At 44.6% G+C, this 19,293-nt stretch overlaps 2 protein-coding genes across 2 annotated transcripts; both read right to left on the bottom strand.

The window, feature by feature from the left end:
• Window positions 1-785: 785 nt before the first annotated feature.
• Window positions 786-7,151, bottom strand: gal3st1a (galactose-3-O-sulfotransferase 1a). The gene is made up of 3 exons (XM_056418885.1): window positions 6,893-7,151; window positions 4,493-4,644; window positions 786-4,277 (listed from the first exon to the last, which is right to left on the bottom strand). The coding sequence occupies exons 1-3, from the start codon at window positions 6,896-6,898 to the stop codon at window positions 3,128-3,130; spliced, it is 1,308 nt and encodes a 435-aa protein (XP_056274860.1). The 5' UTR covers window positions 6,899-7,151; the 3' UTR covers window positions 786-3,127.
• A 1,336-nt stretch (window positions 7,152-8,487) lies between these two features.
• On the bottom strand, window positions 8,488-18,977 carry pes (pescadillo). Its single transcript, XM_056419839.1, has 15 exons — window positions 18,840-18,977; window positions 18,549-18,628; window positions 15,362-15,515; window positions 13,685-13,794; window positions 13,019-13,190; window positions 12,823-12,912; window positions 12,457-12,573; window positions 11,949-12,026; window positions 11,097-11,186; window positions 10,441-10,571; window positions 10,231-10,356; window positions 9,720-9,904; window positions 9,312-9,427; window positions 9,055-9,222; window positions 8,488-8,853 (listed from the first exon to the last, which is right to left on the bottom strand). Exons 1-15 carry the CDS (start codon window positions 18,861-18,863, stop codon window positions 8,782-8,784), a joined length of 1,713 nt encoding a protein of 570 aa, XP_056275814.1. The 5' UTR covers window positions 18,864-18,977; the 3' UTR covers window positions 8,488-8,781.
• Window positions 18,978-19,293: the final 316 nt, after the last annotated feature.

Here is a 19,293-nt window from a genome sequence, read left to right as displayed (position 1 = left end):
ACTTGTGTTCATGGTTACGACAAAAGAGCTCACATGACATCCACAAAGAAAACCATTTCAGTGTCAACATGGCAACCGACCGCTCTAATTATTCACAGTTTAAATGTCGGCTGCTCGGCCATTCGTGCCCGTTTGAAAAGTAAATAATGTGGATTTTGTCATTAATCTGAAACCTGCCTTAGTGGCCCATTGTAGTCTTATATTTATGTCCTTCTGTGACATGGATACGGTTTCACATTCCAGGTTTGAACCAATACGTTACAGAGTGGCAGCAAGTTGTTGACTCAGAGAGCGTCGACCACCAGATCTACTCAGCACAATGGTAAACAACGTTACTGCCCAGCCGGCTTCCTTCCAAGTATTCATAGAAAACATTTCATAATTATAATTATCTATGCTACAGAAACAGTACCCATGACATCTATTACACCTGTCCATCCTGGAGAGGGATCCTCCTCTGTTCTCTCCTCAAGGGGTCCCGATGTGAGGTCAAAGGTCAGGGATGTCTCTATGTACAGATTGTAAAGCACTCTGAGAAACATTTGTAATTTGTGAAAATGGGCTCTACAAATAAACTGAACAAACTGAATGTCTGGATTCAATTAAGTCAGTGCACCCATTCCAAAGGCTGTTCCTCCACATGCGGTTCACTGGCTTGACTCCATAGGAGATGAAATGAACGCAGCCATCACTTACATCGTCCCTCCGGTGTTCTTCCTGCTATCGTATGATCAAGGGAAACCGTCAGCTGTGAAAATGACTCATAGAATAAACTGCAGTGAAGATGCATTTGTATCAGGAACCATTTATATATATTTTTTCATAGAGGAAATTGTATACATCACAGAAGGAACACACACAGGTGTAAATAATCAAATGAATCGTAAGAAATAAGAACAATGTATGACTGGTCCCCTGTAACAGCTTACTGGGCCACTTGAGTAGAACAGAGCATCATTAATGTTATAAGTAACACGAGTAAGTCAAAATGTCTGCTGTGAAAAAGACCATTTACTTTCATCAGTTTATCTGCACACAGCTTATTGGCATTCATATGAATACCTTGGCTCAACCAAGCAGGCCACGTGATGCTAGTATAGATAACTCTGAAACCCAATGTGTCTTTAATTTATAGTAATTGTTTAGAGGAGTTGCTCAACGATCAGGCCGACCTGTCTGTCAAGTCTACAAGTTCAAACTTGGAGTTTAGTATAACTATTATTTATTGGTATATCACTGTCATAGTGATATCCAATAAATAATATGTTACAATCATTTATCATAACCTTGAATCCAAACAGTGTCACATTGTGGTAGTTATGCCGTTTTTTTAAAGAAGTGCTCACTCCTCCTTGGGCTCTTTCAGTAATTCATTTATGCGTCAACTCATTTAAACATAATTATATTTAAATATCAGATTGTTGGGATGCTATATACATTCATGCACAATAAACTAATAACAATATTGGTATTTACGATACATTCTGTCATATAAGGATGAAACAGTCACCAATAGAGAGTAAGCTGTCAATTTTATGGATCACAATCAACATATTTGCAATAATACACGTGATTCTCACTTCATTTTGAGGATGAAAAGATTATCATATATTACCAAGAAAAAAATGGAGAAATGTATGGAGGACAACATCACTGAACCAATTATTGAATCATAACAGGATAAACAAAAACACCAAACAGAATATATATATGGATGCATATTAAAAGTAAATGAATAATGCAGCATTAACAGAAATATATATATATATAATAGTTATAGCTAACAATGTTGTCAACATTTTAAAGGTGGAATTGTTTCTTTAGCTGAATAAATGCCGATATTGTAAACTTTTAAAGTTGGAAAAGTTTAAGCGGATTTTAAGATTTCCATCATTGAATCCCCTTCATTTTTTATTCCATAAAAAATATTAATAATTTTATAAAGTGGAAAGATACAAAATATCAGAAAATATACAGTACAATGTGAAGGTTATGTCAACATAAAAAAAGAAGATTGAATTAGCTGAAAGTATGAAGATCTTAGAAGCTTTTAAAGCTAAAGTCTTTCTCCATTGGGATCCCATTCAAATTAATTACCATAAAATATTTATAATATGAACAGTTGAGTTAGAAATATGAAAAGTCAGAAGAATCATGAGCTGAAGGAGCTGAATATTTTAATATTCAAACAGTTTCTGTAGCTTAATATATGAAGACATAGAAGAAGAAGTAGATTAAAGATTTGAAGAACAATAGTTGGACTGCTGAAGCATTCCGACTAATTAATATGGAAATTATTTTAATTATTGATTGCATAGTCCCGTACTTTTAATGTATTGATTTCTTTGCATGTTATTGCTCAGACCTTTTCTCATGACCTTTCAACATGTGTAGGTGTAGTCATGGCAACAATGCTACAGTTGATTCTCAGAGCGGCTCTGGGAACAGAGCGATCGGTAGCATGATTAGCGACACCTGCACGTGCTTCACCTGTTATGACGAATAAACACGGCGCGATTAGAAAGGTCTGTATTTGCTCCCCTGTTATTTAAATGATGGCTGATTTTGTCCTCCATAGCTTTAGTTCTTACATTCACAATTTTCACGTCTGTATTTTAGCCCTTCTGGGTTTTTCAGTCCCTTAAAACTTAAATGTCTCAACTTGGGGAGATGGACATCAAAGAGTTAGACAATGTTTAGCTCAAAGCAAGGTAGCATTCTCTCCGTGTCTTGAAGCGATCTTAAATGCATGTTTGTCTTCTTTCCAATAAAGTCTGATATAATCAGTCCTGGACTTCATGGTTCACTCATCTGCTGCATTCAAACAAGCTCAGACTAAGAACATGTCCATGTTTTAATTTGACTCAAGAACTTCTAGAACAATAACAAACCTCCTCTGCATAGCCTGGTTCATAATTGTATTTTGTGAGGTCTACAGGAACTTTTCTCAAACACATTGCAGCGCCCGATCAGACGGAGCGTCAACGTGGACGCATTTCAACAAGATGGAGCGGTCAGGAGATTGAAATGTGACAGAACCCGTGTGACCGCTCCCTTCCCCGGCCACACAGTCAGACTGCTCTTCTTCAAGTCAGAGTTGAGTTGGCCCTCTTGCTCACGCGTCCAGTCACCAGTTGATGATGTCTCGGACGCGGCCCCACAGCTTGGTGATCCACAGGTTCACCCCGAGCTCCGTTAAGTACTGAAGCTCTGGCGTCAACATCTTCCGGCACAGCGTCCTCCGGGCCTTGTCCACATTCTTCTTCAGGTTATAGCCCATGATGGACTTCTCTCCGATGGGCTGCCAGGGCTGCATGGCCGTCTCTCGGATGCTGCCGGCCTCTACAGCCCGGCCCCCCTCGATGCAGACGGATGCCATCTCTGCATTCCTTCTCCTCAGCTCTGCCACGTCTTCAGCCATTTGCCGCCGTCCGTACGCATCGACTTTCTTCCAAAAAGTCTGGTTGAAGTGCCGGTATAGCTTCCAGTCCACAGCGTTCCACTCGAGAGCCTTGGCCCTCAGCTCAGGCGTGAGTTTGGACACAGTGGACCCCATGCGGGCGTTGAGCTTGAAGAAGAGCACATCGTCCATCTCCCAGCAGAGGGCGTCCTTGAGCAGGATGAGCGACTCCTCAAAGTATTCCACCAACATGACCAGCTGAAAACGGTCCGTGATGGATCTGATTCCCTCTTCGACCCGCGGGTCGTCCCGCTCCAGAGTGTTGTCCTGCCCAAAGTCGAAGAACAGCAGATTCTTGAGGTAGAAAGCGTTGAAGCCGTCTGGGTCGAAGTAGTAACGCGGCTCACGCAGAAACTCAGCCAGCTTGTCATCACCTGAGATCTTCCAGGTAAAAGGCACCAGCCGGCCGAAGTAGTGGAACGATGACTCAAAAAGCTCCGCGGGGTCCCGCAGGATGGTGATGTAAGAAGTGTCCCCCGGCAGCAGCCTGGTCACCTCGGCTGCGTTGAAGCGCATGTGATTACAGAGAATGTTGAAGCACATTCCAGGTCTGTAGTCTTTCACCTGGGAGCGCTGGAACAGGGACGGGTAGAAGAAGTCATTCCTGCTGTTCGGGAAGGCAAATGTGAGTCGGTGCTTCTCCCCAAAGCGGAAGAGGATGTTGAGGAGGGTGCTGCTGGCTGTTTTGTGGGTCTTCATGAACATGATATCGACTTTGGGAGTGCAGGTCTGGCCGGTGGGTTGCAGTGAGCTGTTTGCGAGGGCTTTGGGGCGGAGCTGGGCTGGACGGTGGGCACAGGAGAAAGGCACCGGAACCCTGAGGAAACGACCAGATGATGACTGCCGAGGAAACGTGCTCTCACACAAAGGAGGAAGCAGCACAGCGTCACGGATGAGAGGCTGGAACCAGAAACACTGCTTGAAAATATGACTTTGTGTTATCTCTAAAATACAAAGATTGCTGAAGCGTTTTGACCCGCTGTTTGTTTTGCATTGTGTTTTATCGCGTGGACAGCAGGGGGCGGGTCTTACTCGCGGTGACTGGAGGAGCTCTGCGGAGCGGAGAGGCAGTACAGCAGGATGGTGCAGCTGGTCAGGAAGGTGCCCAGAACCAGGCCTCTGCACATGGACCTCCACTGCCTCCCTGGCTTGCCAGCCATGGTCCAGTAGAAGAAAGGGATCACCTTGAAAACACAGAACTTCATCATAACCTTCGTCATCACTGTCATACACATTTTCTACCAGACATTTGTTTACACTCTCAAAGTATACAGTGAAACCCGTGTATGGTGTTGTCTCTAATGACACTGATATCCTTGTGATAGCAAGATCTATACTGCCATGCTCACAGGCCATTGGTCCTGAGCGTCTGTGGCTTGTGTTCGGTGGAGTCCATGAAGTCATCGTGGCAATAGGGATTGAAAAAGCCAGAGGATGACCGAACCTTCATGCATTCACAGGCTGTGACCTTGTGTCTGCGTTTCGTCTGCAGTGGGACTTGCAAATATATGAAGCAGTCAGCTGAGGTGCTTCGGGCATCTGATCCGGATTCCGGACGCCTCCTGGACGCCTCCCGCGAGAGGTTTTCCAGGCTCGTCCAATGGGAGGAGCAGGACACGCTGGAGGGATTCTATCCCCCGGCTGGCCTGGGAACGCCTCGGGACCCCCACAATGAGCGGGAACAGGTCGAGAGGGAAGTCTGGGTCTGCTGCCTGAGACCAGACCCCGGAATAAGCGCATGACAATGGATGGATGGATGAAATCTTCGTACCCACGGGTTCTCAAAGATGTCCACAACAACTGAACAACATATTTGCAAGTCCCACTGCAGACACAATGTCACCGCCTGTGAATGCATGACGGTCATACATCGTGAAAACTCCTCCAGTTATTCGTTAATCCCACTCCTGCTTCCACAAGGACACAAGTGTGTAAACCTGTGTGTTCTCTGTTACGAGGCTGAGGACACAATGACACCACTTTGAATGATTTAGTCACATGATGGAAGTAAGGGTCAGGATAAAGTGACCCGACAGATTACAATCTCTGGTCTCTGGTTTCTGCAGGAGTGGACACAATAACGTGAACGTGGATGAAATCCAATGCAATAGCATCCGTTGCAACATAACAGTGAGGTGTTGATTCAACCTTTCGGTTCTGTAAGTCTTCTGCTATCGTGCGGTCATCAGGTGGACCATAAGCAGCGGTCCTCACAGGTATATTCTCAGGGTGTTTGACTCACTCTCACAGTTAATCCCTCAGATTCACCTCATTTCTCTCGTCTGTCCACTTCAGAATCATTTTAAACATCGGGTGTGCTGCAGAATGTCCGGCGAGCTCGAAGATGACCGACAGTGACCCAGTGCTTCTCAGCTGCCACGCAACATAAATAATGCATCACTGTGGAAAGTTATATTGCATTTCCCCCCTGCTGTCTGCCGTCAGACGAGCCTCCCACCGACTCACCTACAGGTAAAGAGTGACACTGACCACCTGGAATGTAAAGCATTGTGTAAACTAACGGGACCCTAGTCCAGAGATAGCAGTGTTTGAGGAGGACTGTTTGGAGCTTCTACTGCTGAATTTAGTTAATAAACACCTACTTTGAAATGTAAGTATATTCATTCAATGTCATTTTTCAGCAGATCAGTTGAGTTCCCCCACCCCCTTTTTTAAAGAGAGTTTTAGAGTTTTTATGAAGAATTGTAACTTCAACCTTCTAAGGGATCCATAATGAATCCCAGACTAGTCTTAAAGTCCTTTAATTGGTGTCATTTATTATTCATCCTTAGAAAGAGTCCAGCTTTGGGTTAGACGTCTGAGGGAGACGTCCTAAGCCTTCATGCTGACGAGAGTTAATATGCGCACTTTGATCCCACGACCTGCAGCCACACTTTGGATTACATCTTATCATCAGAGCATTAGTTAAGCATCACTCTCCAAACACAGCGAACTCTTCCTGCTCTTCGTCTGGACTCCATGAGGGGATGATGACGGGCATGTGAGAGCCCCTCTGTTGAAAGACCTGAGGACACGGACAGGTTCAGGTGGAACAGTTCCGCCCACAGATGCACATTTTAAGTGACATTTCTCTCTCCTGATTCAAATGGCGTGCCAGCAGTGACCTTCAGGCCCGAGGTCACATCAGGTTGAATTAGTTTCTCATCGTTTGCATAAATGTCCCTGAAGCCAATAAATCATTAAGACTTCCATCTGGCAACTTGATCCTGATGTTCTGGGTGACTGACTGTTCTTCTACATGAACTCAGTGGCTCAGGAGTTATATTACTGGTTTCTTTGTTTGATTTGACATAGCTGACAGTGTTGGAAGTTTCACAATATTTCAAGTCTAGTTTTTCTAAACCATTATTAATATGATAAAGCACACCATCAAAGCGTAAACACAACATGAGACTGCAGGAGGATTCTTACCCTCATAAGTCCGAAGATAAACTAACGGAAGTGTTTCTGGTCCAACTGCATTGTCCTCTTCCTTTGCATTCGGTCTCCATGACTAAAGTTTCCCCTTCAGCTGCGCTGGTGTCTGACCGTGACGTGAGACTCCCGCGCTCCCTTCATCTCCCGCCGTGCGACGGCGCTCCCTCCGACGGCTCCTGCTCCTCCTGCAGGAGCACCTGCCGCCTCCTCCCCTGAACGTGACGGCTCCTCCTCCTCCTACAGGAGCACTTGTCGCCTCCTCTCCTGCACTTCCAGATCCTCAAACTGATCCGCAGGGCGACTCTCCTCCGCGTCTCTTCAGGGGCGTGCATGCGTCAGAGGGCACACAGAGGGGCGTGCATGCGTCAGAGGGCGCACACAGGGGCGCGCGGCTGTATGGCCCCCATTCTGTGCGACACACTGGGGGCTATTGATGGTTGACGCTGGAGTCCGAGCTGCGAGCTGATTGGTGGAGAACATGGCAGAACACACAAAGGCTCCGATTGTCCCACGAGACCAGAACCTCCTCTGTCTGACATGCTGAGGAACAATCACAGTATTCACTCTATGAGGGATGTGCACGAGTTATGAAACGAGTTCTCTAAACTCACACAGCCCAGGTTGTCACGTGACTTGTGTTTTATTATCATTAAATAATAGTTTGATGTAACGTATGCAATAAAACCTATCAATAGGTTAACTATTCACCTGCAAGTTATAGGAGTTAAAGTCAAGGTTCTTACACACGTTGACCGATGGATGTCCAGGACCAAACTAAAATCTCGGTATAAACATGACCACTGTAGAACATGTTGCGTTTTGAGAGCTTTCGCCGGCTTATATTTTGAGCGTCTTTCTTTAAAAAACATTAAATATTTTAAACTCAGCATGAATGTGATAACATTTCCATGACTTTTATGATTTAAGTTTTTTCCATGACTTTACCAGGCCTGGAAATGACCATTTTAAACTTCCATGACTTTCCCAGGTTTTCCATGACCGTACGAACCCTGTAAAGTGGTATCAATAAAAGCCCTTGTGCAAGAGACATGTCAAGAGAATGAGATGAACATTCAAGCCCGAGTAACAAGTCCATCCGGCTCTGCTCGACAGGAGGCGGCCGTATGGGGCAGAACGGTTCCATCGGTCTCCCTCAGCCCCCACACGGCTGCTTCTGTTGAGCCGTAGCCGCCGGCAACCAGAGCGTGAGGCTGAGAACGGCCCGGGTGGGCATGCATGGAATGTAGATCAGGCCGGAGGCGTTCCACACTGAATGAGGAGAACACATGACGGTCACAGCGGCGTCTCCAGAGGGCCGTGCTGCTCCGTCATCAACGCCCACGCTCCGTGTGGACCGGTCACTCCGGCAGCAGCACCCAGCCCACTGAGGAGATGAGCTGGGACAAACTGTTCTCACATGGTTTGAATACCTTGTGATCTCTCCACGGCTGTGGGAAGAGACAACAGGAGCTCATCCGCTAGGTAAAGAAGAACTTGATCTTGAATATGCGTCACCCAGGGTTGCTGCGGGTAAAACACACCAACAAGGCAAGTACAAGACTATTGTTCCAAGACCACAAGTAACTAGATTAACCCTTCGAAGTTTTACTTTAATAGACAGTTTAAAGTACAAATTATACAATAAAATGTAAGAAATATCTTGTAATGTAGAATCGTTCACACAAACATGAAGTCAAACGGTCACTTTACATTAAAATCACACAGGTGGCACGTCTGCCTCTCAGCTTGAAGTTATGCAATGGCCCCAGAGCCTACCAGAGCGCTCTCTCGTGCACTTACAGGTCTCAGGACATGTTAACCTGGAATACTCTACCTCAAGCATTTAAATACATGAAGTCAGTCTGACAAACACATCAGATGAATCATTTCTTGGTCTTTTTCTTTGATTTTTCGGCATCGTCGTGGGCCTTCCTCTTGGCAGTCAGCTTGTTAACCTGCAAGAAGGGAAGCAGAAACGCATTTTAGAGGTCAGTGACCTCCGGGGTCGTCGCTGGGCATGAGGACTAACTCCCACTAAAGAATGCTGACGATAAGATGTCCGATACGGAACATAAAAGATCCAGTTAAACACGTCATCTATCCAAACAGCGTTATCTAAACATGAATCCATATTCAATCAATAAAACAGAACAAACCTCTCGGATTTTCCTCTTCTTTCCGAACATGATCTTGTCGTAGAGGTACTTTTCCTTTTTCTTCATCATCATGATGGCCAGCCGTTTCTCCTCCGCCTTCTCGTTCTGCTCCTTGTACACCGGGTTGTCCAGCTTCACTTTCCCAGCCGTCACTTTGACGGACAGAGACTACAGATTTTAAAAAAAAGAGAGGATGAAAGGTTTGTGAAAGTTGCTGATAAAAACAGACAGAAAGGAAAAGAGATCAAGTGTCTTACTTTGCCCTTGGATCTTTGCTCCTCCAGCTTCTTCAGATTCTTCTCCTCTACCTCGTCATCTTCTTCCTCATCATCATCATCATCTTCCTCCTCATCTTCCTCCTCTTCCTCATGGGCTGTGATGAAAGTAAAATGTTTTGTCAATGGTCTGAATTATGATATAAAATGCATCAACAAAAATCGAAATTGATCTGAAAGCTTCACAAGTACCAAAATCATCATAACAGATTCCCCATGTATTTACCTTCTCAGGTGCACTTATTTTATTACAGGTGTGGCCTAGAAGTTTCATTAATAATTGAATAGCACCGTCTGAACCAGGAGTGGCCAAACACACCTACAGCCTAACGATATTGAGTAATTCAATAAAGGAAAAAGATGAAATGTTTTGAGGAGGAGGGGTCATACCAGGTTTCTCTCCCCGCTGCAAGGCCATGATCTTCAGCTTCTCAGGGGGCACGTAGTCTCCCTCCTTCTCTTCCACGAAGGGAGAGAGGTGGGGGGGCAGAGTCACTCCAAGGAAGTAGTCCTCCACAGGCAGGAGGATCTTGGCGTTGATGCAGTCGTACACCCACTGCGGCTGGATGTAGTACCTAAACACACGGCGTCGTGGTCAAACTGTGCGTCAGGACTGGACGTGAGGAGGGTCTTTCCTCCACGCTCAGGACACATGCGAGCGAGTGGCAGACGTGGTGGAGTTGACGTGACCATTTGAAACCGCACGGCAGAACAAAGAAAGAGGACAGGGTCACTGAGAAGAGAGACGCCTCTGAAGAGAAGCCTTAGAGAGGATGAGGTCACATGAAGAGCACAAATAAATCAGACTTCCTGTTTTTAGGAGACAGAAGTGTGGATGACGTCGCTCTACAACAGGGTGGGATGCGTTCTGTGTGTTTGACAGTCAAGAACACCTTTGTACCTGTTGATGTACTGTTTGTCGACGTTGGGTCTGTCAACGATCTGATGCGTGATGCTCTCGTCCGTCACCTCGTACGCGCTGCCGATGCAGACGGACTTGTCCCAGGACACTTCTCCACCGAAACACCTGGAAGGTAACCACAACGGAGAGAATAGAGACGCTTCCTTGTTGATTTCTTCTGAGACTGTCAGTGCAGCAGCTCTTGTTCACCTGATGAGGAAAGCCAGCGACTCTCTGGGCACTTCTCTGTTGAGGAAGAATTTACGTCCCTCAAAAAGCTTTTTCTGAGTTTCCAGCTGTTTCTGCTCCATTTCTCTGGCCTCCATCTTTTCCACGTCCTCCTGACAAAAAGCAGGACAAGAAAACATGTTTTGATATTGTGTCATGGCTGCAGGATGGAGAAGCCACCCGAGTCATTGAGTGCTTCTGAATTCCTCAATGTCCGACCACGTGATGTAAACATGCTGGAGCCGGTTGAAAGGCTTGTGTTGGACTCGGCTGGGAATGTCACTGATAAATGATATTTTTGGGGGCTTTTAAAAAAGTTGCCAATCTGACAAACAACTTGAACTAGACTCAAAAAGGCAGGATAAGATCGATTTGGTTTAAAACCCTGCGATTGGGCACCAAACTAATCCCAATTTAAAAACAGATTTGTCCGTGGCAACCGAACACGAAGCCGTGATCCCCAGGCTCACGCCTCTCAAAGCGTCGACGCCTGACAAACACGAGACGCCTCACTTCTGCCTTCAGAGACCAATTAGTTTGTCAACTGTTTAAGAGTTTTCTCTCCATCATGAAAATGACATCAACGTTCAGTTCAAAGCAGATAAAACACAGCTGCTCAGAGGGGCTATTTTTCTTACCTCTTCGACAGGAAACTTGTCGATTTCAGCCTCCTCTTCCTCTGCAGTGGAAACCACCCGGGCCAGACTGGTGCTCAGGGCGGACAGTTTCTGCACAACAAAAAGACATCGGCTTCGTTCAACAATCCCTAATTTAGATATGTACATGCACACTTACTGTTGTCCGGTTCGTCACATTAATGAGCAACAGTTTAGTTTGAGAAACAATTTGCAAAACTACAAGTTCACACCATATCGTCGATCATGTCAAGAAGAATGTGTCGTACCATAAGTATTATTTTCTCATCACTTCAAATTAAAATGGGGAAAGTGGAAGGACGGTAGAGTTCTCAGTTTTTACAAGCCGATGAATGTATTTTGCCATTGCTGCTAATAAAGCTGTATTGTGTAAAACGGGTTTAAAGACGCCTCATCATTACGCCCATCTTACAGGGAAACGCATCAGACCACTGGATGTCATCAGAAGGAACCAGGCAGAGTTCATACACACAAAGGCACACATCAAAAACAATGCAAATGCATATTAATGCGGCTGCTGCCAGGAGTCCGTCAACAAAGAAACAGATAAATGTACATTTTGCTTTTTACAGTTCAGTTTAAGAAAGAGATATTCTAAAATGTCATGTCAGAAATAATGTCCTGGTTACTTCTGGGATTAGAAGCCATTTTAGGTGCAATGAGAACTATAAACAATATCCAACCATCACTGTTGTAAATACAAAGTAATGAGCCCAAAATGTAAGAAATGGGTATTTAAAAAGAAGTAGACTCAAAGCTGTCTGATTGGACACGACTAGAAGTAAGCGAGTGGTTTCCGGGATCCTTTAAATGGCTCAAGATCAGGAGCCTCACCTCGAGGTAGCACTCTGAATTCATGGCGTAGTCGTCGTCATCCTCTTCCTTCAGCTCAGACTCGGCTTTTATGTCCAACTGCAAGAGGAGGGATTAGATTAACACGGTGCAGGAATACCAACAAGTAACCGCACAGCAACACATCCTTTAATCCGGCATCGACTGTTATGAACTAAAAAAAAAAGAAACTCTAATTTTAAACCCGCAATTCAAAAACAGACCCGACGACGCTTTACTAGTGCGAGTTTACGCCAACGACGATTTGTGGTTTCTCTCGTGGGAGAAGGGGCGGGGCTTATCTCCGTTGCAACAGTCATCATTTCTGCCATTGAGTGGCGTAACAGTCTCACGACACAACAAATTAAGAAAGAAATTCGTTGCCAACTCTTTTAATAAATTAATAATATTATACTGACCACCGACAATTAACCAAAAATAAATAAGGGTTACAAATAATAAGTGCCTGTATAGAAGAGAACGTGTGGGATTGTTTCAGAGTCCAGGATACCTTTGGTGGGTAGACCAGGTTGAGGGAATGGTACAGCCGGAAGTTGATGAAGCCCAGCAGAGTGGTGTACAGCTCGGTGAACGTGGCCATGACTCTGTAGTCAACATCAGTTGGATGCTGCGAGGGAAAGAAAACAGAGTTAACCAAGTCGTGGGGTAAAATGAATGAACCCGAGTGCAAACACTTCAGGATAACGTCTAATCCCTGGAGCACAGCGTGCAGGGCCGTTAGTGAACGGTTTAACAGCCATTTACACAAACGAGTAACTCTGCTCTAAAGAGTTGTCAACCTTCAATGTAATCCTTTGACAACGAGTCCCTGCTTCATGTTTACATAATCAAGAGGGAGGGCATTTCATTCCCTTACATCATGGGAGAACAGGTATGGCACCAGCCACGTCGTGAGCTGTCCCATCACCTCGGCTTGGTAATATATTCCCTTGATGGAGATGAAAACCTGGCGAGAGCAGACGAGAGTTTAGTTCGTTACCGAGGTCGATGACCTCCACACGCATCACTAAACCGCCCTTTGCATGGAAAACTAAAATAAAAGGTGGCGGCACCTTTCTGAGAGAGCGGGACGCGATCACGTAGTTCATCCATTCCACCGTGAGCCGCCGGCACAGCGTGATCGTCTGAACGTGGCACTTTCCTGTCCGGGCGAAGGTGGAGAACAGGAAGCCCATGCAGAGCGCGTCGTCGACGTCACGCAGCGCGTCGATGAAGGACGGATACCTGCCGCCGAGAGGAGCCGTGAGAACGCAGCGCACAACGAGATTTATTAATGGAAAAAAGCCGAGTAAAATTAAATGATTTTATTAGTACTTTAAAATATATATATATATATACACACACAACAGGGTTCTTACACATGTTGACCGATGGATTTACAGGACTTTAAACCACATGTCCAGGACCAAACTGAAATCTCAGTATAAACATGAACAATGTAGAACACGTTGTGTATCGAGAGCGTACGCCGGCTTATATTTTGAGCGTCTTTCTTTAAAAAACATATTAATTCTTTTAAAATGTGATTATAACAAATTTCCATGACTTTTCCAAAACTTTTATGATTTAAGTTTTTTCCATGACTTTTCCAGACCTGGAAACGACCATTTTAAAATTCCATGACTTTCCCAGGTGTTCCCTGACCGTATGAACCCTGATATACACAAATGCAGAGAGTACTTATTTTGTTTAACACACAGAATTGTAACCCGTCGAACCTTTCTTTGATGATGTGGTCCAATTTATAGGCCGGCTTGTTCTGCTTCAGCCTCTCCACGTCGGTCCATTCTGTTTTTCCATAAGCCTTCTTAAGTTTGCGTACAAAAACCTGTTTGGATAAAACATTTTGACAATAAGAAGATTTTCAAAACATAATTGCAGAAAAAGACATTTCCCATAACAAAATACAAATTACATTTATGAGTTAAAACTAGGGCTGTGAAACGATTACAATTTTAATCGGGTTAATCACAGGTTTTTGTGGATTAATCATGATTAATCACATATTACCGATATTCTCGGTATATTTTGTGAGAACATAGAGATTTATGACAAAAGACGGATATATACATTTATACATTCTTCTATACAATGGTGCTGCAACTCAGCAGTTATTTAGCAGTTTTCTTCCATATGGAACATTAATACATCTTCATCCTAAACAGAATGTTTAACCCTCCTGTTGCCTTTCGGGTCAATTTGACCCCATTCAATGTTTAATGTCGGTGTTCTTTGGGGTCAATTTGACCCCAGGCTGTTTTTCACTGTCAAACATATCAGAAATATCAACTTTTTTATTTATTTAAAGGGCTATTTAGGTAGTCAACAAACAAACATAAAGTACCTCACACTTAAACTTGGGAAACAATATTAATTCTAATAATTTTCTGGAGGTTTTAATTGCTGGCGTCAAATTGACCCCGAGGGTAAAATATGTTAGTAAATGTAAAGGTAACAGGAGGTTAAACAGAACATGTTTCTCTTGTTTGTCAACCATTAACTCCACCATGATACAATCTAAAGGCCTCTAGTCTTCCTCTAGCAGCTGCTGAGGCAAACTGACTGTGTGGGTTTTCTTCATGAACTGGGCCGTGATGAAAGGGACGGCGGGGACACCGCTGCAAAGCTGAAACCTCACCGGCCCGGACAGGTGGACAGATTGACAAGTGACTTTTGTTTTGCTCGGTCCCGATGCGCGCGCACGGAGCTCTGTGGCGCGAGACGGAGATCGATAAGTGTTAACGCAACGCGAAGAGACAGAAATGACATGCTGCTGTGGAGATACGATCAACAACAGACGTTTAGTTTAATAAAAGAACAAAGACGTGCTATAGAGAACATGTCAGGGGGCGGGCCAATCTTTTAATGTCATGCGATCTACCGACACTACGCCGCGATCGACTGGCAGGTCGCGATCAACGTGTTGAGACCCTGATCTACAGGAAGTAAAAGTCGTAACAAGGTTTCCGGAGGTGAACCTGCGGAAGGATCATTACCGATGAACAGACCGTCTGCATGAGAGCGGACAGAGTTCAGATTGAAGTGGTGGATTGGAAGCTCATTTTGCAAGTGACTTTTTTTTCGTCCCAACGACCAACAACAGACGGATTGGAAGCTCATTCTGCGCATGCGTTAAATGCGTAAAAAAACAAAAACTAGTTAAACCTGTAATTGGATTAACTGAGTTCACGCGTTATTTTTCACAGCACTAGTTAAAACAAGACAGCGACTGATTTAGCATTAGTTTAAAATTATGCATTTATTTGTTTGAGAGTATCAATCCACAAAAATACTTACATTAAACTCAGTTCAATTATGATCCTTTTCCAAAAAACCCACTCGTAAGCATATAATTGCATTGAACTTGATATTTTAGAAATAAACGCCTGTGATACCTTGTAGTCCCTGAACTTGCCAACGATTGGCTCGTGCAGCAGGAAGCGGATGTCCTTGAGCAGGTAGAAGGTCCTCGGGGCGGTGGAGCCCTTGTTCACCTTCTTCTTGTGCTTGGGCTCATGGGGGTAGATGCCCTTCAGGATGCACAGGCGCCTGCCAAGAGGACACAGACGTCTGACCTCTGCTGCTCGGGGGGACGTGCCCGTCCCGCCCAGCGTTCTCATGTCTAAAGGTGCGTTCTCATGAGCTTTACGGTGCGTTCTCATGAGCTTTACGGTGCGTTCTCATGAGCTTTAAGGTGCGTTCTCATGTCTTAAGGTGCGTTCTCATGAGCTTTAAGGTGCGTTCTCATGAACTTTAAGGTGCGTTCTCATGTCTTAAGGTGCGTTCTCATGAGCTTTAAGGTGCGTTCTCATGTCTTAAGGTGCATTCTCATGAGCTTTAAGGTGCGTTCTCATGAACTTTAAGGTGCGTTCTCATGAGCTTTAAGGTGCGTTCTCATGAGCTTTAAGGTGCGTTCTCATGAGCTTTAAGGTGCGTTCTCATGAGCTTTAAGGTGCATTCTCATGTCTAAAGGTGCATTCTCATGAGCTTTAAGGTGCGTTCTCATGAGCTTTAAGGTGCGTTCTCATGTCTTAAGGTGCGTTCTCATGAGCTTTAAGGTGCGTTCTCATGTCTTAAGGTGCGTTCTCATGAGCTTTAAGGTGCATTCTCATGAGCTTTAAGGTGCGTTCTCATGAGCTTTAAGGTGCGTTCTCATGAGCTTTAAGGTGCGTTCTCATGAGCTTTAAGGTGCGTTCTCATGAGCTTTAAGGTGCGTTCTCATGAGCTTTAAGTTGCGTTCTCATGAGCTTTAAGGTGCATTCTCATGTCTAAAGGTGCGTTCTCATGAGCTTTAAGGTGCGTTCTCATGAGCTTTAAGGTGCGTTCTCATGTCTTAAGGTGCGTTCTCATGTCTTAAGGTGCGTTCTCATGTCTTAAGGTGCGTTCTCATGAGCTTTAAGGTGCGTTCTCATGTCTAAAGGTGCGTTCTCATGAGCTTTAAGGTGCGTTCTCATGAGCTTTAAGGTGCGTTCTCATGAGCTTTAAGGTGCGTTCTCATGAGCTTTAAGGTGCGTTCTCGTGTCTAAAGGTGCGTTCTCGTGTCTAAAGGTGCTTTCTCATGAGCTTTAAGGTGCATTCTCATGAGCTTTAAGGTGCGTTCTCATGAGCTTTAAGGTGCGTTCTCATGAGCTTTAAGGTGCGTTCTCATGAGCTTTAAGGTGCGTTCTCATGTCTAAAGGTGCGTTCTCATGAGCTTTAAGGTGCATTCTCATGAGCTTTAAGGTGCGTTCTCATGTCTAAAGGTGCGTTCTCATGAGCTTTAAGGTGCGTTCTCATGTCTTAAGAATAAGAATATACACTTTTATTAATCCCCAAGGGGAAATTAGTTCTCTGCATTTAACCCATCCTTGGTTATTAAGGAGCAGTGGGCTGCGGTGGCGCTCATGAAGCAACTGGGGTTCAGTGCCTTGCTCAAGGACACTTGACTTGCAGCTAATGGGGAGAGCGGGATCGAGCCCAAGCCCTGCGTTCTCATGAGCTTTAAGGCCTCTTACCCCACTGAGCTAAAGCCGCCCCCTAAGGTTAAGGTGCGTTCTCATGTCTTAAGGTGCGTTCTCATGATCCTTAAGGTGCGTTCTCATGTCTTAAGGTGCGTTCTCATGTCTTAAGGTGCGTTCTCATGTCTTAAGGTGCGTTCTCATGTCTTAAGGTGCGTTCTCATGTCTTAAGGTGCGTTCTCATGTCTTAAGGTGCGTTCTCATGATCTTTAAGGTGCGTTCTCATGTTTTAAGGTGCGTTCTCATGTCTTAAGGTGCGTTCTCATGATCTTTAAGGTGCGTTCTCATGTCTTAAGGTGCGTTCTCATGAGCTTTAAGGTGCGTTCTCATGTCTAAAGGTGCGTTCTCATGTCTAAAGGTGCGTTCTCATGATCTTTAAGGTGCGTTCTCATGATCTTTAAGGTGCGTTCTCATGTCTTAAGGTGCGTTCTCATGTCTTAAGGTGCGTTCTCATGTCTTAAGGTGCGTTCTCATGTCTTAAGGTGCGTTCTCATGTCTTAAGGTGCGTTCTCATGAGCTTTAAGGTGCGTTCTCATGTCTAAAGGTGCGTTCTCATGTCTAAAGGTGCGTTCTCATGAGCTTTAAGTTGTGTTCTCATGAGCTTTAAGGTGCGTTCTCATGTCTAAAGAGAGGAGATAGACGCCACATTTTCCCGTGCAGCACGATGTGGGCGACGCGTTTTCAGCGGCGCAATATTCGACCCTAGTTGAAATATTTCAACTTTGAGGCGATAATTTCACAACTCGGCCAATCAGCTCTCGAGTTGCTCCGCGCGTCATCGCTGCCCCGCCGCTGTTATGAACACAACATATATTATAATGTTATAGGCGACTGTGGGTCAGAGGTCAGCAGGTCCGTCTTTCAATCAGGGGGTTGGAGGTTCACTCCCCGGCCTAGTCGATGTGTCCTTGAGCAAGGCACTTAACCCTGAGTGTCTCCCTGTAGCTGCTCTACGGTGTCCGAGTGCAACAGGATTGTAAGTCGCTTTGGATAAAAGCTTCAGCTCCATGACATGTGATGTAAATCTGTTCTCTAGATTAAAAATACATATAAAACAAGCAATTTGAAGTCCCACCATTTTGAATTCAGTAACGTCGAGTAGGAATTTGTGATATTATTTATATCGTCTACAGAAGAAAAATGTTGTGGTTGTACGAGAACATTGAAAGAAAGAAGAACATGATAAACAATGATGGCTGGTTCATGGCATATCACATGATCGGCATCAAACACACATTGATATAGTTATTTTGTCAATAACATTACATGTTCACAACATTTAGTACATGTAAGAATACACCTTTCCATTAACTCAGAGGAAATGTGTCGTCTGACTGAACAGCTATTAATCTACTTACTCTACACACGTCATGAATGTAGGATGTAGAGTTCAGTTATTCATTATTTGACTGAACATAATGGATAAATCAGAGGCTGCATTGAACTCTGAATATACATTTATTAAAATTAGGAGCATCGTGTGAACTATCTTTAACTAAAACATTGGGAAATTCGTGTATATCAAATTACGTGCATTATGATGTTCCCAATATCGTCCCAACCACAGAATAAACAGTCAGTTTACCTGAAGTCTGGGAGGCTCAGCTGTAACTTCTTGCGAGCCTTGTTTCTGGTGATGTAGTTGGTGACGGAGCCCCTCTCGTACTGGAAACAACGAGACGAGCAGGTTAACGCACAATAACGCACAATAACGTACTTCGTAGTCGCGTTACTTAAATGCTTTGACCTAAAACGCAGATCTCAAACCACAGATGAAACGTGACCGCTTCAGAAAAACAAACTCCGTTCGCTAACTAGCTAACGTTAGCCCGGTTGCTAAGTGAGTCGCTGTTCCTGAGCCTGACAACAACTTTACCTTTTTCTTCTGAAGACCTCCCATTTATAAATCGTGTGTATCGTAAGTCGTGTTAGCAACAGTCTACAGCGTGTGTCCGCGAGTGAAGAGAGGAGCGCAACGTGCGCGATGTCCGAGCCGAGCAGACGCACGTGTTAGACATGCGCAGATGAGCGGAGCAGGCTGCGAAGGACCTCGCTGAGAGGTGGCCAATATGTCCGCCTGTATTTTAAAAAGCAGCTACGTGTTGTACAGCATGCGCGCACATCTGTGTTTACTGATTCTTAATCAATTTGACTTGCAATACTTATCAACATAGCATCTAATGGACCGTCCTATGTGTTAACCAGCATCACCGTTGGTGTCTCATCGTCCCACGTGTTTTATTATTAAAGAAAATATACTTTTACAATCAACACTGATGAACACACTTTCAAATGACGAGGCAATACAACATGTAAACCGTACTTTGGTG

The sequence above is a fragment of the Pseudoliparis swirei genome, chromosome 7 (assembly GCF_029220125.1).
Source record: "Pseudoliparis swirei isolate HS2019 ecotype Mariana Trench chromosome 7, NWPU_hadal_v1, whole genome shotgun sequence".
NCBI classification, from domain to species: Eukaryota; Metazoa; Chordata; class Actinopteri; order Perciformes; family Liparidae; genus Pseudoliparis; species Pseudoliparis swirei.
Note: the sequence above shows the minus strand (reverse complement) of the source record. Positions and strands in the feature narration are given on the sequence as shown.